At 40.0% G+C, this 19,346-nt stretch overlaps 1 protein-coding gene across 3 annotated transcripts in view; it reads right to left on the reverse strand.

The window, feature by feature from the left end:
* Nucleotides 1-19,346, reverse strand: part of SGCG (sarcoglycan gamma) — a 150,526-nt gene that overhangs the window by 44,286 nt on the left and 86,894 nt on the right. For all 3 annotated transcript variants that reach the window (XM_030813245.1, XM_030813246.1, XM_030813247.1), the window contains one exon: nt 2,356-2,475. In XM_030813245.1, the coding sequence (XP_030669105.1) occupies nt 2,356-2,475 (120 nt within the window). The remainder of the gene's footprint in view (nt 1-2,355; nt 2,476-19,346) is intronic.

A 19,346-nucleotide genomic window follows, 5' to 3' on the forward strand; every position in this document is an offset into this window, starting at 1 on the left:
TGAGCAGCGGGCCAGTGAGCATTACTGCCTGAGCTCCGCCTCCTATCAGATCAGTGGAGGCATTAGATTCTCACAGGAGCACAAACCCTCCTGTGAACTGTATGTGTGAGGGATCTAGGTTGCATGCTCCTGATGAGAATCTAATACCTGATGATCTGAGGTGGAGTAGTTTCATCCCAAAACCATCTCTCACACTGTGAAAACATTTTCTTCCATGAAACCAGTCCCTGGTGCCAAAATGGTTGGGGACTGCTGTTCTACAGAGAGCGTCAACATGTTGCTGACCTGTTGTTTCTCCTGCTGATTCATGTTAGTCCATGGCAGTGGTTCTCAAAGTGTGGTCCCCAGAGCTGTGGCATCAGCAGCACCTGGGGACTTTCTAGAAACACAGATTCTCAAGTCACATTTCAGACCTACTGAATCAGAAGCTCTGGGGATGAGGCCCAGCACTATTATTATTATTATTATTATTATTACTGAGACACCGTCTCACTCTGTTGCCCAGGCTGGGGTGCAGTGGTTCAATCTCAGCTCACTGCAACCTCTGCCTCCCAGGCTCAGGTGATCCTCCCACCTCAGCCACCCGAGTAGCTGGGACCACAGGCACGCACCACTACACCTGGATAATTTTTGTATTTTTTCTTTTGTAGAGATGGGGTTTCGCCATGTTGTCCAGGCTGGTCTTAAACTCATGGGCTCAGGCGATCCACCCGCCTCAGCCTCCCAAAGTGCTGGGATTACAAGTGTGAACCACTGTGCTTGGCCCCCAGCAGTATATTTTAAACAGACCCTCCGGATGGCTCTGATGCATGCATACAGGTAATAAATAATACAGTCGCTTATCAATTTTTCTCACCTGTTCCTCTAATTGATGTCATGGCCCGGAAGGAGCCCTGGGCTAAGGAAAAGTTCATTTTATTGATTCTCTGAGTAGGAGGGCTTGGGTTTGAAGTGATCTAAGCTGTTAGACTGTTTTCCCTGCAGATTTGACTGCCCTGCAGTGCAATGATACTCTACCAAGAACTCTGCTGTCCTTTGCACATTTAATCCACTTAACCCAGCAATGATAGTACAGTTGATATTATCAACTCACTTTTAGAAGTTAGGAAACAGAAAACAAAAATTAACTTGCTTGAAATTACGCAGCTAGTAATTGCAGAGGTAGGAACTGAATCCAAGTCTACCCAGCCCATATTCTTTATCCTACACAACAGTGCATTTCTGACGCTCAAGGTGCTTTGTTGGACAATGACCAATTTCCTTTAATTAAATGCCCTAGTGTCCTTCATTTTAGTAACAAAACCTGATACATTACCGTCTTAGAGTATGCAACATTAGGTTATGATTGTTATAGTTTGTTAGGGCCTGTAATAGGGTGGAGTCTACTTCCTTGGCCAGGAAATATTATTTCTTTTTCATTTGGGAGTATTGGTAGTATTGCGTGAGACAATAACATTGCTGTTGGTTTTCACAGTAGTACAAAAAGGCACTGGGATAGATTTAACAAGTGTCTGCTTATGTCTTCTAGTCTTTAGCAAGTGAATTTAGAATATGTTCTGAAACATTTTTTTCATAAAATTTTCTCTTCTCAGTCTTAAAAATGAGTGCTATGAGATCCCTATTCAACTTTTAGGTCAAAAAGAGAACTTTTTTTTGTAGAAATACGAGGAATTCAAGTACATGATGTGATGAGAATAAAAGAAACTTGGGAAACAGATATTTGAACTGCACAGATGATAGTGACATTTGATGAGTCTGTGGGTTACTCCAATTAGAAAAAGACAAAAGGTGGCAGGGTGTTGTGGCTCACACCTGTAATCCCAGCACTTTGGGAGGCCGAGGTGGGTGAATCATTTGAGGTCAGGAGTTTGAGACCAGCCTGGCCAACATGGAGAAACCCTGCCTCTACTAAAAATACAAAAATTAGCCAGGTGTGGTGGCGGGTGCCTGTAGTCTCAGCTACTCGGGAGGCTGAGGCAGGAGAATCACTTGAACCCAGGAAGCGAAGGTTGTAGTGAGCCAAGATGGTGCTACTGCACTCCAGCCTGGGCAACAGAGCAAGACTGTGTCTAAAAAGAAAAAAAGAAGGAGGAAGGAGGGAAGGAAGGAAGGAAGGAAGGAAGGGACAAAGGGTAAAACTGTGGTGGAAGAAAGGTGGGCCAAGATCTGTGGGGAGGATTTTGTTCTTCTAGGAGAGCATCGAGGGAGTTCAACAGAAATGCAATGGAGAAAAAGCAACACATTCAAACTCTCTTATCCGCTTCAAAGATTCCACATAAGCTTGTCAATAGTACAATGTGTTTTTGCAGATGTGTACTCCATGGAATGTTGTGTTTTTCTCGAGTTAGTACATACCAGTTACTCGAAGTTTATCTGTACCGACCACAGCTTCCTTCTCATCCACAGTAAATAGTGGCTTGCCGTCGTTGGAGTTGATCTGAAACTGTTGACTCTGGACTTCTACCATTTGAGGACCTGAAGAATTAATTAAAACAGTTTATTATAAACTGTTCACTACAAGCAGTGTCAAAATCTCTATTTTTACACATGCCATGTCAACCCTACAATACTAAGTACCTAAAGATTTGGTATTTGTTACCATTAGTGGTATCGATTGATTCTGTGATTAAACTTTGCAACTTTTAAGTCTAAATCTATTGTATTATTAAAATTAATTATGTCAAACATATGTTAACCTATATCAATATATGTACAAATACATTATTTAAGAGTTTCTTCTTTAACATTTTAAATACTTACCCAAAATAATATAGTTCTCCTATTCATGGTTAAACTTGTACTCTTGGTTATTAACCACCTAAGAATCTTGCATTCCGAAATGCGAGATTTGTGAAAGACCGTCTTACGAATGGCTCACTTTAATGGTCAAAGTTAACCTAGAAGATGAATCATATCCTGAAACTTTTCTCTGCCATTATTCTCAGAAGAGCTGCTCACCCCTTACCCCACGGGGAAAACAGGCATCACTGTGGAAGAACACCTTCCTGCTTTTGCCCTTCCCCTAAGACATTTTTGTCTTTGCCATGCCTTCTGTTTCACTTTTGTATTCAAGCTTACACCCTTCACCCGAGCTCTAGACCCATTGCCTTCCAGCTCTTTCATCTATTCAGCAGGTGTTTTGTGGGTGCTCACTCACCCTGTGCCATCCAGACATGTGAGGGTGAGGTCACACCTCCCACTCACTCAGCTACACACGAACCCCAGGCACTCATAATTATGTGTTCCCCAATTCCTCTTTGATGCTTCCAAACTTTCTAACCCAGGCCTCATGGATTAATCTCCCTAGCGCACAGCCTTCATCATCTACTTAAGAAATTATGAGTTCCCCAATTTGTTTATGTTAGCTTTATATTCTTTTTTTTTTTTTTTTTTTTGAGACAGAGTTTCGCTCATGTTGCCCAGGCTGGAGTGCAATGGTGCGATCTCCGCTCGCTGCAATGTCCGCCTCCCAAGTTCCAGTGATTGCCCTGCCTCAGCCTCCAGAGTAGCTGGGATTACAGGCATGCGTCACCACACCTGGCTAATTTTGTATTTTTAGTAGAGACGGGGTTTTACCATATTGGCCACGTTGGTCTCAAACTCCTCACCTCAGGTGATCGGCCCGCCTTGGCCTCCCAAAGTGTTAGGATTACAGGTGTGAGCCCCCACGCCCGGCCTATATTCTTTTTTTTTTTTGAGATGGAGTCTCGCTCTTTCACCCAGGCTGGAGTGCAGTGGCGCGATCTCGGTTCACTGCAGGCTCCACCCACCAGGGTTCACGCCATTCTCCTGCCTCAGCCTCCCGCGTAGCTGGGACTACAGGCACCCGCCACCTCGCCTGGCTAATTTTTGTTTTTTGTATTTTGAGTAGAGATGGGGTTTCACCATGTTAGCCAGGATGGTCTTGATCTCCTGACCTCATGATCCACCCACCTCGGCCTCCCAAAGTGCTGGGATTACAGGAGTGAGCCACCGTGCCCGGCCTGGCCTATATTCTTATCTGTAAAAGTAAGTTGAGGCTGGGAACAGTGGCTCACACCAGGAGTCCTAGCAGTTTGCCAGGCCAAGGCTAGCGGATCACCTGAGGTCAGGAGTTTGACACCAGCCTGGCCAACATGGAGAAACCCCATCTCTACTAAAAATACAAAAATTAGGCTGGGAGCGGTGGCTCATGCTGTTATCCTAGCACTTTGGGAGGCCGAGGCAGGCGAGGTCAGGAGATTGATACCATCCTGGCTAACATGGTGAAATCCTGTCTCTACTAAAAACACAAAAAATTAGCTGGGCGTGGTGGCGGGGATCTGTAGTCCCAGCTACTCGGGAGGCTGAGGCGGGAGAACGGCGTGAACCTGGGAGGTGGAGCTTCCAGTGAGCCAAGATCGTGCCACTGCACTCCAGCCTGGGCAACAGAGTGAGACTCCGTCTCAAAAAAAAAAAAAAAAGAAATTAGACGGGCGTGGTGGTGCGTGCCTGTAATCCCAGCTACCCAGGAGGCTGAAGCAGAAGAATTGCTGGAACCCAGGAGGTGGAGGCTGAAGTGAGCTGAGATCGTGCCACGTGCCACTGAACTCCAGCCTGGGCGACAGAGTGAGACTACCTCTCAAAAAAAAAAAAAAAAATTGAGAAAATAAGTCATATCTTACAATTTTTTTGTGTGTGTCCCCTCTGACCCTAACAGTTCTCATAAAAACTTTTGGATACCTGGTAGAAATTAAGTAAAGCCTTTCCATTAATGCATTGATCCGTTTTGGACATGGTCATCCAAGTGTTCTTAATTTTATTAATTTGTATTTAAAACCCTCCAGTGAGTCTTCATTTAAATAAATAAATATTTTTGGCAAGAGTGCCAGTTATAAAGTTGACTTTTTTCTCTATGTTGTATCTCCTTTTTTTTTTAAAGCTTCACTTTATTTTTTGGTATTTGTATGTTATTTTCCCCATCTGAGACTCAAGAGTTCCTGTTTATCTCTTCTGGGTCACTGATATGCCTATGTATTTATTATATAAACACTGATTTGCGTTTAATGGTGACTATCAAGTTATCCGACTTTAAAATTGAGAAATAATTGGAATAATTAATCCAGTAAGAGTTCACTGTTTTGCTCACTAGAGGTTCATCTTACAATTCTAGGAGGCCTTATTAAGTATAAGGGGTTGAACTAAGTGACAATTTTTTTCCTATAGTTATTATATCAATAAAATATTCAACAAATAAGTTTAGTTTCATAGTAAGTCTGAGCAGCAAATCCACATAAACTGTTGCTCAAATCAAAGAAAATGCAGGAAACTGAATGGTTCCATTCAATACAAATCTATTGCATGCTTTTTATGTACAAGGTTCTGCGCTAAGCATTGACAATGTGCAAATGAGTGAGATATAGCTCACAGCTTAAAGGATTCTGTGGTTCACTAAAAAGAAAAGCATGTAAGCCTGGTTTCAGGACAATTTGCTAAGCATTGGGATGCAAGCATGAGAGAGTCTTGACTAGGAATCCATGTTCCATCCATCGAGGCTAAGAGCAGCGTCCAGAGACTCGATGCCTGAACTGATTTGGAAGAAAGAGTTCATGCTTCTGGCTGGGCGCGCTGGTTTACGCCTGTAATTCCAGCACTTTGGGAAGCCGAGGTGGGCAGATTGCCTGAGCTCAAGAGTTCGTGACCAACCTGGACAACACAGTGAAACTCCGTTTCTGCTGAAAATATGAAAATTAGCTGGGTGTGGTGGCATGCACCTGTAGTCCCAGCTACTGAGGAGGCTGAGGCAGGAGAATTGCTTGAACTCAGGAGGTGGAGGTTGCAATGAGCTGAGATCAGGCCACTGCACTCCAGCCTGGGCGACAGAGCGAGATTCTGTCTCAAAAAAAAAAAAAAAAAAAAAAGAAAGAGTTCATGCTTCCCTGATGAAGGAAGAAGAGGGATCTCCAGGTAAAGGAAACTACTTGAGCAAAGGCATAGCGGTGAATAAAATCCCATCTCCATTTTATTAAAAATAAACCCTGCATGTTTAAATTTAAATACGCTTTCCACTTCAGAGGAAACTGTACTTTCTTCAATAGTTATGGAGTTTGTAATTAATCTTCTAACTTTTTTAATATTCTAGCAGTTTTTTTTTAACCTAGTTGGACATTGATTAGAGCTGAGGATGTAATCGTCTTTTGCAGCAGAGGTCTTTAAGAAATAAAATTTAAATTCTCCCTTGTTGATAAGAAAAGAGCTATCTGTACAGCACCATTTTTAATGAAAGGCTTTGGTACAAAGAGAAAAAGTTAATGGTTTTGTGATCTGATTAATTAAGTTTGGGAAATTAGCTTAAGGGTTTTTCTGGTGAAAATACCATCAAATTCTTCCTTACATACAATGTGTCTTATTAGCAATCTTCTTTTGTTCCTCAGGATATCTTTAATTTAAAATAAAATCATTTAGAAACAAATATTACAAAGTCCTTTAAAAAAAGGAAACGTATATTCTGCTGCTGCAAATATGGTATCACAGAGAAAGGATTGGGCTGGAAGCACAAAGCTGTGCGTGTTAGCTCTACTACTTTTGTGGCATAATCTTGTATTATACAGTTCTACTTCATAAGCCTGGCACTAATGACCTTTACTTGTGTTAAATAAAATAAAATGAAATAAAATAAGAGACCAGGCTTGAGAATTCCCTGAGCAGACAAAGCTAGTTATGCTATGCCAGTGAAACTTTGGTTGTTTCTAGTAAATGTCCCCGATTATCATATGCAAAACTTACACGGCCTTCCAAAAATGCTGTAAGATGATCACTTTTTTTTTTTTTAAAGACAGGGTCTCACTCTGTCGCCCAGGCTGGAGTGCAGTGGCATGATCTCAGCTCACTGCAACTTCCGCCTCCTGGGTTCAAGCGATTCTCCTGCCTCAGCCTCCCGAATAGCTGGGATTATAGGCACCTGGCTGACTTTTGTATTTTTAGTAGAGATGGGGTTTTGCCATGTTGCCCAGGCTAGTCTTGAACTCCTGGCCTCAAGTGATCCACCCACCTCTGCCTCTCAAAGTGCTGGGATTACAGGGATGAGCCACTGTGCCCAGCCAGATGATCACTTTTAACCAATCTTCTGCCATCTGGAAACCCTGACTGTAATAATCAATCATTGTAAAGGTTAAACAACTTCCTCATTTCACTATATAGATAGATAGATAGATAGATCTGTATAGATCTAGATAGATAGATCTATATAGATATATGTAGATATATAGATATATCTATATATATTCCATCCATTAGAACACTATCCTACCTGCCAACTGGTTTCTCAGCCCATCCCATCCTACACAATCTTTTATTCATTCCTCTCTTCATTTATTTAACAAAAATTTATTGTATAACCTATTAAATATAAAAGGGTAGCCTGAATTATGAATTGTGGCATTAAATGAACTGAAAAAACCTAATTTCAATTAGTGAATCAAGTTATTATACATGTATTTCTTGAAATATTACATAGCCATTAAAATAATGCTATGATTTTTTAAAATTTCATAGCATTATTAAATTGGAAAAGGATGGACTTCTGGGTAGCTGATGACCACGCTGGCTATATAGTAATCAGTTTCCCAAAAGGTCATCCCCAAACTCTAAGGAATAGTTTCACAGCTATAAAAATTCCACACAGACCGGGCACAGTGGCTCACGCCTATAATCCCAGCACTTTGGAAGGCCGAGGTGGGCGGATCATGAGGTCAGGAGATCGAGACCATCCTGGCTAACACGGTGAAACCCTGTCTCTACCAAAAATACAAAAAATTAGCCAGGCGTGGTGGCGGGCGCCTGTAGTCTCAGCTACTCGGGAGGCTGAGGCAGGAGAATGGCGTGAACCTGGAGGGTGGAGCTTGCAGTGAGCTGAGATTGCACCACTGCACTCCAGCCTGGGAGACACAGCAAGACTCCGTCTCAAAAAAAAAAAAAAAAAAAAAAAAAAAAGAAAAACACACCCTTGCATTACTTAAAGGCAGAACTGTGAGTTGAGGGAGAAAAATTAACAAGTGCCAGGACTACAACTTCTCACACACCTGCTCCATCACAGGCGTTATGGTGAGCGAAGGCCATGGAGAGGACAGATGAGGAGACTTAGTGAGAAGCCACTTAAGGAATGGACAAAAGTAATGCAGGAAATGAATACTAAATGAGCTGGGATAAAAATCCTGATATCAGACAAAGTGGAATTCAAGTCAAAAGTGTTAAATACGACAAAAAAGATTTTTAATGCTAAAATTACAACCCACACCACAGACATAATATTTACAAATATCTATCCCACAAATATCACAGAAACCACCTTTATGAAACAAAAATAAAAGATGTGAGGACCCATAGAACACACTAATAATGCTAGATTTAATACACGACTTTCAGTACAAGACAGGTCAAGTGGATTAACAAGTGAGGAGATGACCTAAAAAGAACTCAACAAGGCAAGTCTTACGACATATACTGACTGCGAAGCCCTGATAATGGAGGATACACACTCTCCTCAAGTGCCCATGGCACATTCACTGAAACTGATCACACATCAGGGCCCAAGGTAAATAAACATCAATGACTTTCATAACGTAGAAAGACCACACATAATACTCCCTAAACACAATGCAATAAATCTGGAATTTGCTGACACAAATAAAAAGCAAAAAGGCCCATTCACCCAGAAATTTAAAAGTCTCTCTTTAAATAACTTTTGGGTGAAATACAAACAGAAACTACAGAATTAAGGAAAATTATGACATTGAAAACACTATATTTTAGAATCTTTTTTTTTTTTTTTGGTGGCATGCATGTAAAGCAGTGACAAGAGGAAATTTCATTGTACTAAACATCTCTGTCAATAAAAATATAAACTGGCTGGGTGTGGTAGCTCACGTCTGTAATCCCAGCACTTTGGGAGGCTGAGGTGGGCAGATCACCTGAGGTCAGGAGTTTGAGACCAGCCTGGCCAACATGGTGAAACCCCATCTCTACTAAAAATACAAAAATTAGCTGGGCATGATGGTGCATGCCTGTAATCCCAGCTATCTGGGAGGCTGAGGCAGGAGAATTGCTTGAACCCCAGGAAGTGGAGGTTGCAGTGAGCCAAGACCGTGCCATTGTACTGAAGCCTGGGCAACACAGCGAAAATTCCTTCTAGAAAAAAAAAAAAAAGAAGAAGAAGAAGAACTAAGTTCCTAATTCAAAAGCCTAGAAATAGAACAACAAAGTGAGTCAAAAGAAAGCACAAGGAAGGAAATAATAAAGATAGAAGCAGAAATTAACATGGAAGAAAACAGTATAAAAGAGATCTAATAAATCAAAATTCTGTTTTTTGAGAAAATTAGCAAAATAAATAAAACACTAGCTAAGTTGATAAAAATGAGAAAACACAAATAACACATGGAATGACAAGTGAAAAGTAACCATTGAATTAGAAGAAATAAAAAAGGAGAGACAACTATGCAGAACTCTGCAAATAAGTTTGAAAACCACGATGAAACAGGCAGTTCCATAGGGAAATAGTGATTGCTAAAATTGACCTCATTAAATGAGAAGGTTTAATCAGACCCGTGCTTATACAGGAAATGGGGAAGTTAAAAAACTACTCCACAAAGGCTGGGTGCGGTGGCTCACGCCTGTAATCCCAGCACTTTGGGAGGCCGAGGCAGGCAGATCATGAGGTCAGGAGATCGAGACCATCCTGGCTAACACGGTGAAACCCTGTCTCTACTAAAAATACAAAAAAAATTAGCTGGGCGTGGTGGCGGGTGCCTGTAGTCCAGCTACTTGGGAGGCTGAGGCAGGAGAATGGTGTGAACCTGGGAGGCAGAGCTTACAGTGAGCCAAGATCGCGCCACTGCACTCCAGCCTGGGTGACAAAGCGAGACTCCGTCTCAAAAAAAAAAAAAACCCAAAAAACTACCCCACAAAAAAGAACCAAGCACAGATGGTGTCACAAGCGAATTCTAACAAACTTTCAAAGTCTGGATAGTCTCAATGCTCTGCAAATTATTCCAGAGTATTGAAAGTAAGTAACTTTAGCACTGATATCTAAATGAGAAAAGCAAGCATAAGGAAAAAAATACTATAAGCTAGTATTACTCATGAATGCAAAAAATTCTAAATAGAAGCACCAGAAAGAAGCACAGCGCAACACCACATTAAGAAAATAATATACCTTGATAAAGTGAGATTTATTCCAGGAATGCAAGATTGACTTTAAGTGAGGAATGATTAACATCATATTAATTAATCTAATAAAAATAAATCATATTATCTTCATAGATGCTGCAAAAGTATTTGGCAAAATTCAGCACACATTTATGATCAATGAATATTCTAGAAAATAGGCATTGAGGGATGCTGTCTTAACATGGTAAAATAGAGGTATTTTAACCCTAAGGCAAGTATTTTACTTAATACAGAAAGACTAGAAGTATTTCCACTAAGATTGGAAACAAGGCAAGGATATCCACTTTGTCCACTGCTACTTAACATTGTGGAGCAGAGGTTTTAGTCAATGAAACTTATTTATAGAGTAAAATCAGTTAGAGGTGTGTGATTGAGTAAAGTAACATCGTATATTTGCAGATGATGTAATAGTGTATCTACAAACCCCAAAGTCTCTGATAAAAGTAACTCAACTAATAAAAAAATTCAGCAAACTGGCAGGATATAAAATTAACATACAATAACCAATAACTTGAATACATACAAACAAAAGTTAAAATAAATAATAGTGGAGAAAGTGCCATTTACAATAACAACAAAGATGATTAAAAATTTAGAAATTTATTTAATAAGACGTGTGAAAAATATATGAGGAAAAATTTGAAATACTTCTAGAAGACACTTGAATAAATGAAAAGACATTCCGCATTCTTGGATAGGGTGACCCAACATTATAGGATGTCATTTCTTCCAGAGTTAATTTATAAATTCAATGCAATCAGAGTAATAATGCCAATAAACTATGTTATAGAACGAGCAAACTGATGCAAAAGTTCCTATGTAACAACAAACATACAAGAATAGCTTGGAAAAAGAAAACACAAGAAAGACCAGCCCCACTAGACATTAAAACACACCATGAAGTCTCTATAATTAAAAGAATGTGGTATCCAGGCATAGAAACAAGAATAGAGTAGTGCAAGTTTGTCCAACTTGTAGCCTGCCGGCTGCATGCAGCCCAGGACAGCTTCGAATTCGGCTCAACACAAATTTGTAAACTTTCTTTAAGCATTATGAGATTAATTCTCAATTTTTTTTTTAGCTCATCAGCTATCATTAGTGTGTTTTATATGTGGCCTAAGACAATTATTCTTCTTCCAATGTGGCCCAGGGAAGGCAAAAGACTGGACACCACTGGACTAGTGGGATAAAGTAATAATTAGACTCTGATAGACATGGAAATCTAGTATATGATAATGATGGCATTTCAAGTTTAAAGATGGACTTTTTTTTTTCTTTTTTGGAGACAGAGTCTCACTCTATCACACAGGTTGGAGTATAGTGGTGTGATCTCAGCTCGCTGCAACCTCTGCCTCCCAGGTTCAAGCAATTCTCCTGCCTCAGCCTCCCAAGTAGCTGGGATTACAGGCGCATACCACCACGCCCGGCTAACTTTTGTATTTTTAATAGAGATGGGGTTTCTCCATGTGGTCTTGAACTCCTGACCTCAGGTGATCCACCTGCCTCAGCCTCCCAAAGTGCTGGGATTACAGGTGTGAGCCGCTGCACCTGGCCTAAGGATGGACTTTTAAGTAAATGATGTTCACATAACAACTTAGAAAAGACAAATTTAGATTCATATCTCATACCACACAAGAATAAACCTCACATAAATTAGGGATCTAAGTGTTAAAAAGTGAAATCATACAAACACTACAAGAAAACATAGGTGAATTCCTTTATAACCCTGGTACAGGAAAGTCTTTCAAGCAATGACTCAAAATCTAGAGGCAATGAAAAAAAAGATTCTATGTTTGAATACATAACAATAACAAGTAAAAACAAAAGTGTTACATGACTAGAAACACCTGATTAAGTTAGACGACAACTTAAAAATTGGATAAAAAAATCTTAGCAACATATACCCTAGGCAGAAAGTTAAAATGCCTAATTGGTAAAGAATTCTTAACAACTGAGGAATAAAAAATGACAATTCTGATAGAAAAATGGAAAAAAAGTCAGGAGGAGATAATTCACAACAAAGGTACAAAAATGGCCCTCAAACTTATGAAAAAAATGTTCAAACATACTCATCATTACAGAAACGCAAATTAAAACAACACTGACATGCCATTTCTCGCCTGTGAGACTGGAAATAATTTAGACACATTGTGTTGGCCAGGCTGTCAGAACATACACTCTCCTACACTGCTGCTGGGAATCTAAATTGTTACCATCTTCAAGAGCAAAATTTGATATAATTGAACAAAGCTAAGTATGTACATACCTACAATCCCACTTCTAGGAATCTACCCTGAGGATATACCTCCATAAAAACAAAATACGTCCGGGCGCGGTGGCTCACGCCTGTAATCCCAGCACTTTGGGAGGTCGAGGCGGGTGGATCATGAGGTCAGGAGATCGAGACCATCCTGGCTAACATGGTGAAACCCCGTCTCTACCAAAAATAAAAAAATTAGCCGGGCGTGGTGGCAGGTGCCTGTAGTCCCAGCTACTCGGGAGGCTGAGGCAGGAGAATGGCATGAACCCGGGAGGCAGAGCTTGCAGTGAGCCAAGACCTCACCACTGCACTCCAGTCTGGGTGACACAGCGAGACTCCATCTCAAAAACAAAAACAAAAACAACAACAGCAACAACAAAAAACCAAAATACATATGCAATTGTTATTCTTTGTGACATAACTGCACAATAGTGAGAACAACCTAAATGTTCATATATATGGGTGAATAGCTGAATAATCATGGCAACTCCACATAATAGGGTACTATGCAGCTGTGAAAAATAATAACAAAGACGTCTATGAATTTTTTTTTTTTTTTTGAGACGGAGTCTCGCTCTGTCACCCAGGCTGGAGTGCAGTGGCACGATCTCGGCTCACTGCAAGCTCCACCTCCTGGGTTCACGCCATTCTCCTGCCTCAGCCTCTCCGAGTAGCTGGGACTACAGGCGCCCGCCACCACGCTCGGCTAATTTTTTTGTATTTTTAGTAGAGATGGGGTTTCACCGTGGTCTCGATCTCCTGACCTCGTGATCCACCCGCCTCAGCCTCCCAAAGTGCTGGGATTACAAGCGTGAGCCACCGCGCCCGGCCAATGTCCATGAATTAATATGGAGTAATTTTGAGGACCATACTATTCAGTGAAAAAGTAAAGTTCAAAAGACTATCTACTGTATGCTGTCCTCATGTAAGTATGAAGGGAGCCTAAGAAAACATACATCTGTTCATTTTTTGCAGATGAAATAGAGGAAGGTAAACCTAAAATGGAAAAGACTGGCTACTGAGAAGGTGTGGGTGAGCAAGAGGTAGGAAGGGGCTGGGGACTGAGGCAGATGGGATGAAGAAGAAGTCACACTTTCTTGACTATATCTTTTTGTTCAGATCTGAGTCTGCAACCAATAGTAATGATGCATGCACCCCACTGTGGCACACACCCCTAAAATAGACACTGTGTTATCCTGTCCTTCAAATAAAATTTCCTTTATCTTTTTATAAACTGTGGTTTTCAAAATATATTATCTCTGTACTTTTAAACATAAACAAATATTTTTGGATTGACTATTGACTAATATTCGGAGCAATTACACAAATTCAGTATTATCCTTGGAATGAAAAACTGGTTTGGAAGATAATTTATCCTAGTTCCCTTTTTTCCAAAAGTACATCTCATGGTGCCAGTTGCTTTTTTCTGAAGGAACATCTATTTTTTGAGTGGACATTCTGGCTATAATACATCATCATATAAAGTTATTTTTCTTCTCTTTATTTGGGGCACTGGAAAATGCACTCATATTGGTTTTCTTTCTAACATATTCTTTTCAGCCAGTCTTTCCAGCCACTGCAGCGGCTAGTCTTCCTGCCGATGAGTGTTGTTTTTTTTTTTTTTAAAGCATTCAATATCTTCAACTGACAGTAACTTGTCTCTTGGCCCATCAGTGCTGTTGATTTCAGTATCTTTCAGTTTGTGGTTTTCCCAGGGCAGCCCTGGGAAAGTTGGGCCACGGAGATTTTCTGGAAGTCTTCTTGGCTTAGAAGGCAACTGGTGCTGAGGGCAGCAGATTTGGCTCTCTCCTCCACAGGCATGCTGGGCACCTCCTTCCACAGGCATGCTGGGCACCTCCTTGTAAAGTCCCTGCTGTTCTTCACAGAAGAGTGGCACATGTCAACCAACCCACCATGGGCATCTCCCTCCTCCTCAGGACTGGTACTTCCCCACCCTTCATCACGGTTCACAACATTCTCTTTCTTGACTTCAGAATTCCCCCTCCTGAAATGTAATCTGTAGCATTTAGTTATCCATATTCTTGCACTCTTGCTTCTGTTGAGGCCTCTGTAGGCTTGCCCCAGAATCTCTTCTGTAATATCTGAGAATTTGGCACTCAGAAGAACAGAATCAAAATCCTAGCAGAAATGATCACATTTTTATGTTTGTATATTCTTCTTGGGCCAATACTGGCGGGTTCTTTAATCACAATGCGAGGGTATCAAGTTGTTACCTTTTTTATAACATTGATTCCTACTGTCATGACACCCCAGGGTTCCTCTCCTTTACAGAATTGCTGGCCACCTGCTTGTGCAGCAGACAGAAAGATCTGATTACTTCTCTTCGATGAGGCTGCAGAAATCTCCGCATGAGAGGATCAACACAAAAGAGAAAAAGCCCATAAATTTCCACCAATCTGGAGATTAGGTTCCTGGGCATCAGCCTCACTTCATACCTCTCCTTACAGCTCTCCAGCTGCTTTAGTCATTTTTCTGCAGAACTTTGAGGATCATTAATCAAGTAATGGCTGGAAATTTAAATATCTCTGCTACTGTTCTTTTATTTCTTCTTCTTCTTTTTTTAATATCAGCACTTTCAAAGCCTGTTCCAGCCTTGTGTTTGAAGCTTCTCCTCCCTGTTGCATCTACGCTGGAAGGTCCTTCATATTCAGATCTTGAGTTGCCACCCCGTTTCCTTAGAAGAATTTCAAAGCAGCAGCCTGTATCTTGGTGACTTTAGAGAAACACACATTTAAGATAACACTGACAGTTTGGGCAGCATTCCAAATGTTTCTTCCATTGAGTTCAATCATTACACCCAAAGATATTTTAGCTGTGATGGCATTGCCGTCTCTTAGGTGTGTGTGGAATTCTGAAATACTATATTCACTTTATTGTTCTTGTATTTTACATTTATATTCTTGATATCAGCCACACTCTGAGTGTACAAGCCTTCTGAGAAGCTTACAACTGCAACTCTTTGAATGCCGTGATTCTTATTTCAAAGGAAGATCAAAGATTTGCAAAATGTCATTGAAGTTCTGGATCCAAGACGGCACAGCAGATCTTTCAGCAATGGAAAAAAGTGACTTGGATATCTGGGTGGCAGTGACCAATGTGTGCTACAGACATCACCAGCTCCCCCAGGGGTTGATTTGGTTGTAATTTGCCAATCTCCACATCAGGTCTGTAGTGACCATGCTCCTATAGACACTCCTCAGAGTAGAGGCCAGTGGTTCTGCTGGTTCAGATTCTGTTCATGCATCAGGCTGCTAGGCAGTCGGGACAAATTAGCTGCAGCCTGGCTCAGTGGGTCTCAGAAAATCCAACTGCCAAACTTCATCAACTTGTCTGGGCACAACTTGCATCCTTCTGGGTGTGTCTCATATTTAAGTTTAACAAAATTGATTTTTCTTATTGGAAATAGAAAGAAAGTGAACAATAGTAACAAGAGCTGTATTTATCAGTGGTAAGATTCCATTGTTGTTTATAATTTGGTATCTTTTATTTCACAGATTTGAAATGCTAGTTACTAGTGCTTGCTTTTGATGTTTGATTTTCTTTGGAATTTGTGTTAGTTCATTATTGCATTGCTACAAAGAAATACCTGACGCTGGGTAATTTACAAAGAAAAGGTATTTAATTGGCTCATGGTTCTGCAGGGTGTACAAGCAAGACGCCAGCATCTACTTCTGGTGAGGGCCTCAGGAAGCTTCCAATCATGGTGGAAGGCAAAGAGGGAGCAGGTATATCTTACGGCAAGAACAGAAGAGAGAGAGAGAGAAGAGAGAATTTAGATTTATTTATTTACTATTCTTTTATTTCAATAGCTTTAGGTGTACAAATGATTTTTGGTTATGTGTGTATAGTTGTGATGTCTAGGATTTTAGTGCACTCATCACCCAAGTAGTGTACATAGTATCCAGTAGGTAGTTTTTCATCTCTCACCCACTTCTCACCCTCCACTTTCCCCTCTTCTGAGCCTCCAATGCTAATTTTTCCACTCTGTATGCCTTTGCATATCCATAGCTTAATTTCCACTTATAGGTGAGAACATGTGGCATTCGATTTTTGATTCCTGAGTGTTACTTCACATAAAATAATGGCCTCCAGTTCCATCCAAGTCACTGCAAAAGACATTATTTCACTCTTTTTCATGGCTGAATATATTTCCATGGTGTATATATCCACACACCACAATTACATATATATATATGTATACATCTATATGTATATATACATATAGATGTATACATCTATATGTATATATACATATATGTATATATACATATGATACATCACTTTTTTTTTGAGACGGAGTCTTGCTCTGTTGCCCAGGCTGGAGTGCAGTGGTGTGATCTCGGCTCACTGCAACCTCCTCCTCCCAGGTTCAAGCAATTCTCCTGCCTCAGCCTCTTGAGTAGCTGGGATTACAGGCGCCTGCCACCACATCTGGCTAATTTTTGTATTTTTAGTAGAGATGGGGTTTCAGCATGTTGGCCAGGCTGGTCTCGAACTCCTGACCTCAGGTATATCACATTTTCTTTATCCACACATTGGTTGATGGGCATTTAGGTTGATTTCATATCTTTGTGATTTTGAATTGTGCTGTGTCTTTTTGTGCGTGCAGGTGTCTTTTTGATATGATGACTTCTTTTCCTTTGGGTAGATACCCAGCAGTGGGATTGCTAGGTTAAATCTACTTTTAGTTCTTTGAGAAATCTCCATACTGTTTTCCATAGAGGTTGTACTAATTTTACATTCCCATCAGCAGTGTCTAAGCATTCCTTTTTCACCACATTCACACCAACATCTATTGTTTTTTGACTTTTTCATAATGGCCATTCTGGCTGGCATAAAGTGGTATCTCATTGTGGTCTTAATTTGCATTTCCCTGATGACTAGTGATATGGAGCATATTTTCATATTTGTTGGCTATTTTTGTATCTTCTTTTGAGAAATGTCTATTCATGTCTTTTACCTACTTTTTTTTTTTTTGAGACAGAGTCTCACTCTGTCGCCAGGCTGGAGTGCAGTGGTGCGATCTTGGCTCACTGCAACCTCCACCTCCCAGGTTCAAGCAAATTCTCCTGCTTCAGCCTCCTGAGTAGCTAGGACTACAGGTGCGTGCAACCGCACCCAGCTAATTTTTGTATTTTTAGTAGAAACAGGGTTTCACCATGTTGGCCAGGATGGTCTTGATGTTTTGACCTCGTGATCCACCTACTTTGGCCTCCCAAAGTGCTGGGATTACAGGCATGAGCCACTGTGCCCAGCCACTTTGCCTACTTTTTAATGATACTATTTGTTTTTTTTTTCTTGCTGATCTGTTTGAATTCCTTGTAGATTCCAGATATTAATTTTTTAAAAAATCTCTCTTTTCCCAAGTTAGATATTAGTCCTTTGTCAGATGCATAATTAGTAAATATTTTCTCCCATTCTATAGGCTGTCTGTTTACTCTGATGAGTATTTCTTTCTCTGTGCAGAAATTTTTCAGTTTAATTAGGTTCCATTTATTTTTGCTTTTGTGGCATTTACTATTGAGGTTTTAGTTGCCTAAGTCACTGTCCAGAGGAGTTTTCCCTAGATTTTCTTCTAGAATTTTTATGGTTTCAAGTCTTAGATTTAAGTTTTAAACCCATCTTGAGCTAATTTTTGCATATGGTGAGAGTAGAAATCCAGTTTCATTCTTCTACACGACCTAGGCAATCCAATTTTCCCAGCACCATTTATTGAATAGGATGTCTTTTCCCCAGTTTATGTTTCTGTATGGTTTGTCAAAGATCAGTTAGTTGTAAGTATTTCCCTTTATTTCTGGGTTCTCTATTCTGATCCATTGATCAATGTACCTAACTTTTATACCACTACCATGCTGTTTGGGTTACTATAGCCTTGTAGTATAATTTGAAGTTGGGTAATGTGATATTTTTAGATTTATTCTTTTTGCTTAGGATTTATTTGGCTATTCAGGCAGTTTTTTGGTTCCATATGAATTTTAGGATTATATTTTCTAATTCTGTAAGAATGATGCTGGTATTTTAATAGAAATTGCATTGAATTTGTAGACTGCTTTGGGCAGTATGCTCATTTTCACAATATTGATTCTTCTAATACATGAATATGAGATGTATTTAAATTTGCTTGCATCATCTATGATTTCTTTCAGCAGTGTTTTGTAGTTATCCTTGCAGAGATCTTTCATTTCCTTGGTTAAGTATATTTCTAGGTATTTTTTTTTTGGTAACCATTGTAAAATGAATTGACTTCTTGATTGGATTCTTGGCTTGGTTGCTGTTGGTGTATAGCAGTGCTACTAATTTGTGTACATTTATTTTTGTAACCTGAGACTTTACTGAATTCTTTTATCAAATCTAGGAGTCTTTTGGAGGAGTCTGTAGGGTTTTCTAGCTATAAGATCACATCATTGGCAAACAGAGATACTTTGATTTCTTTTCCAATTTGGATGCCCTTTGTTTCTTTAACTTGCCTGATTACTCTGGCTAGCACTTTCAGGACCATGTTGAATACAAGTGGTGAAAATGGGCATCCTCGTCTTGTTCTATAAAATAGTTCTTAGGGGGAATGCTTTCAACTTTTTTCCTTTCAGTATAATGTTGGCCATGAGTTTGTCATATAATGGCCTATATTATTTTGAGGTATATTTCTTCTATGCCTAGTTGGTTGAGGGTTTTTATCAGAAAAGAATGCTAGATTTTATTTAATGCTTTTTCTGCATCTACTGAGATGATCATATGGTTTTTGCTTTTAATTCTGTTTAGGTGATGAATCAAAGTTCTTGACTCGCATATGTTGAACCATCCCTAGAATGAAACCAACTTGCTCACAGTGAATTATTTCCTTGGTGTGCTGTTGGATTCAGTCAGCTAGTATTTTGTTGAGGAT

This window comes from Nomascus leucogenys, chromosome 5 (genome assembly GCF_006542625.1).
Source record: "Nomascus leucogenys isolate Asia chromosome 5, Asia_NLE_v1, whole genome shotgun sequence".
Lineage (NCBI taxonomy): Eukaryota > Metazoa > Chordata > Mammalia > Primates > Hylobatidae > Nomascus > Nomascus leucogenys.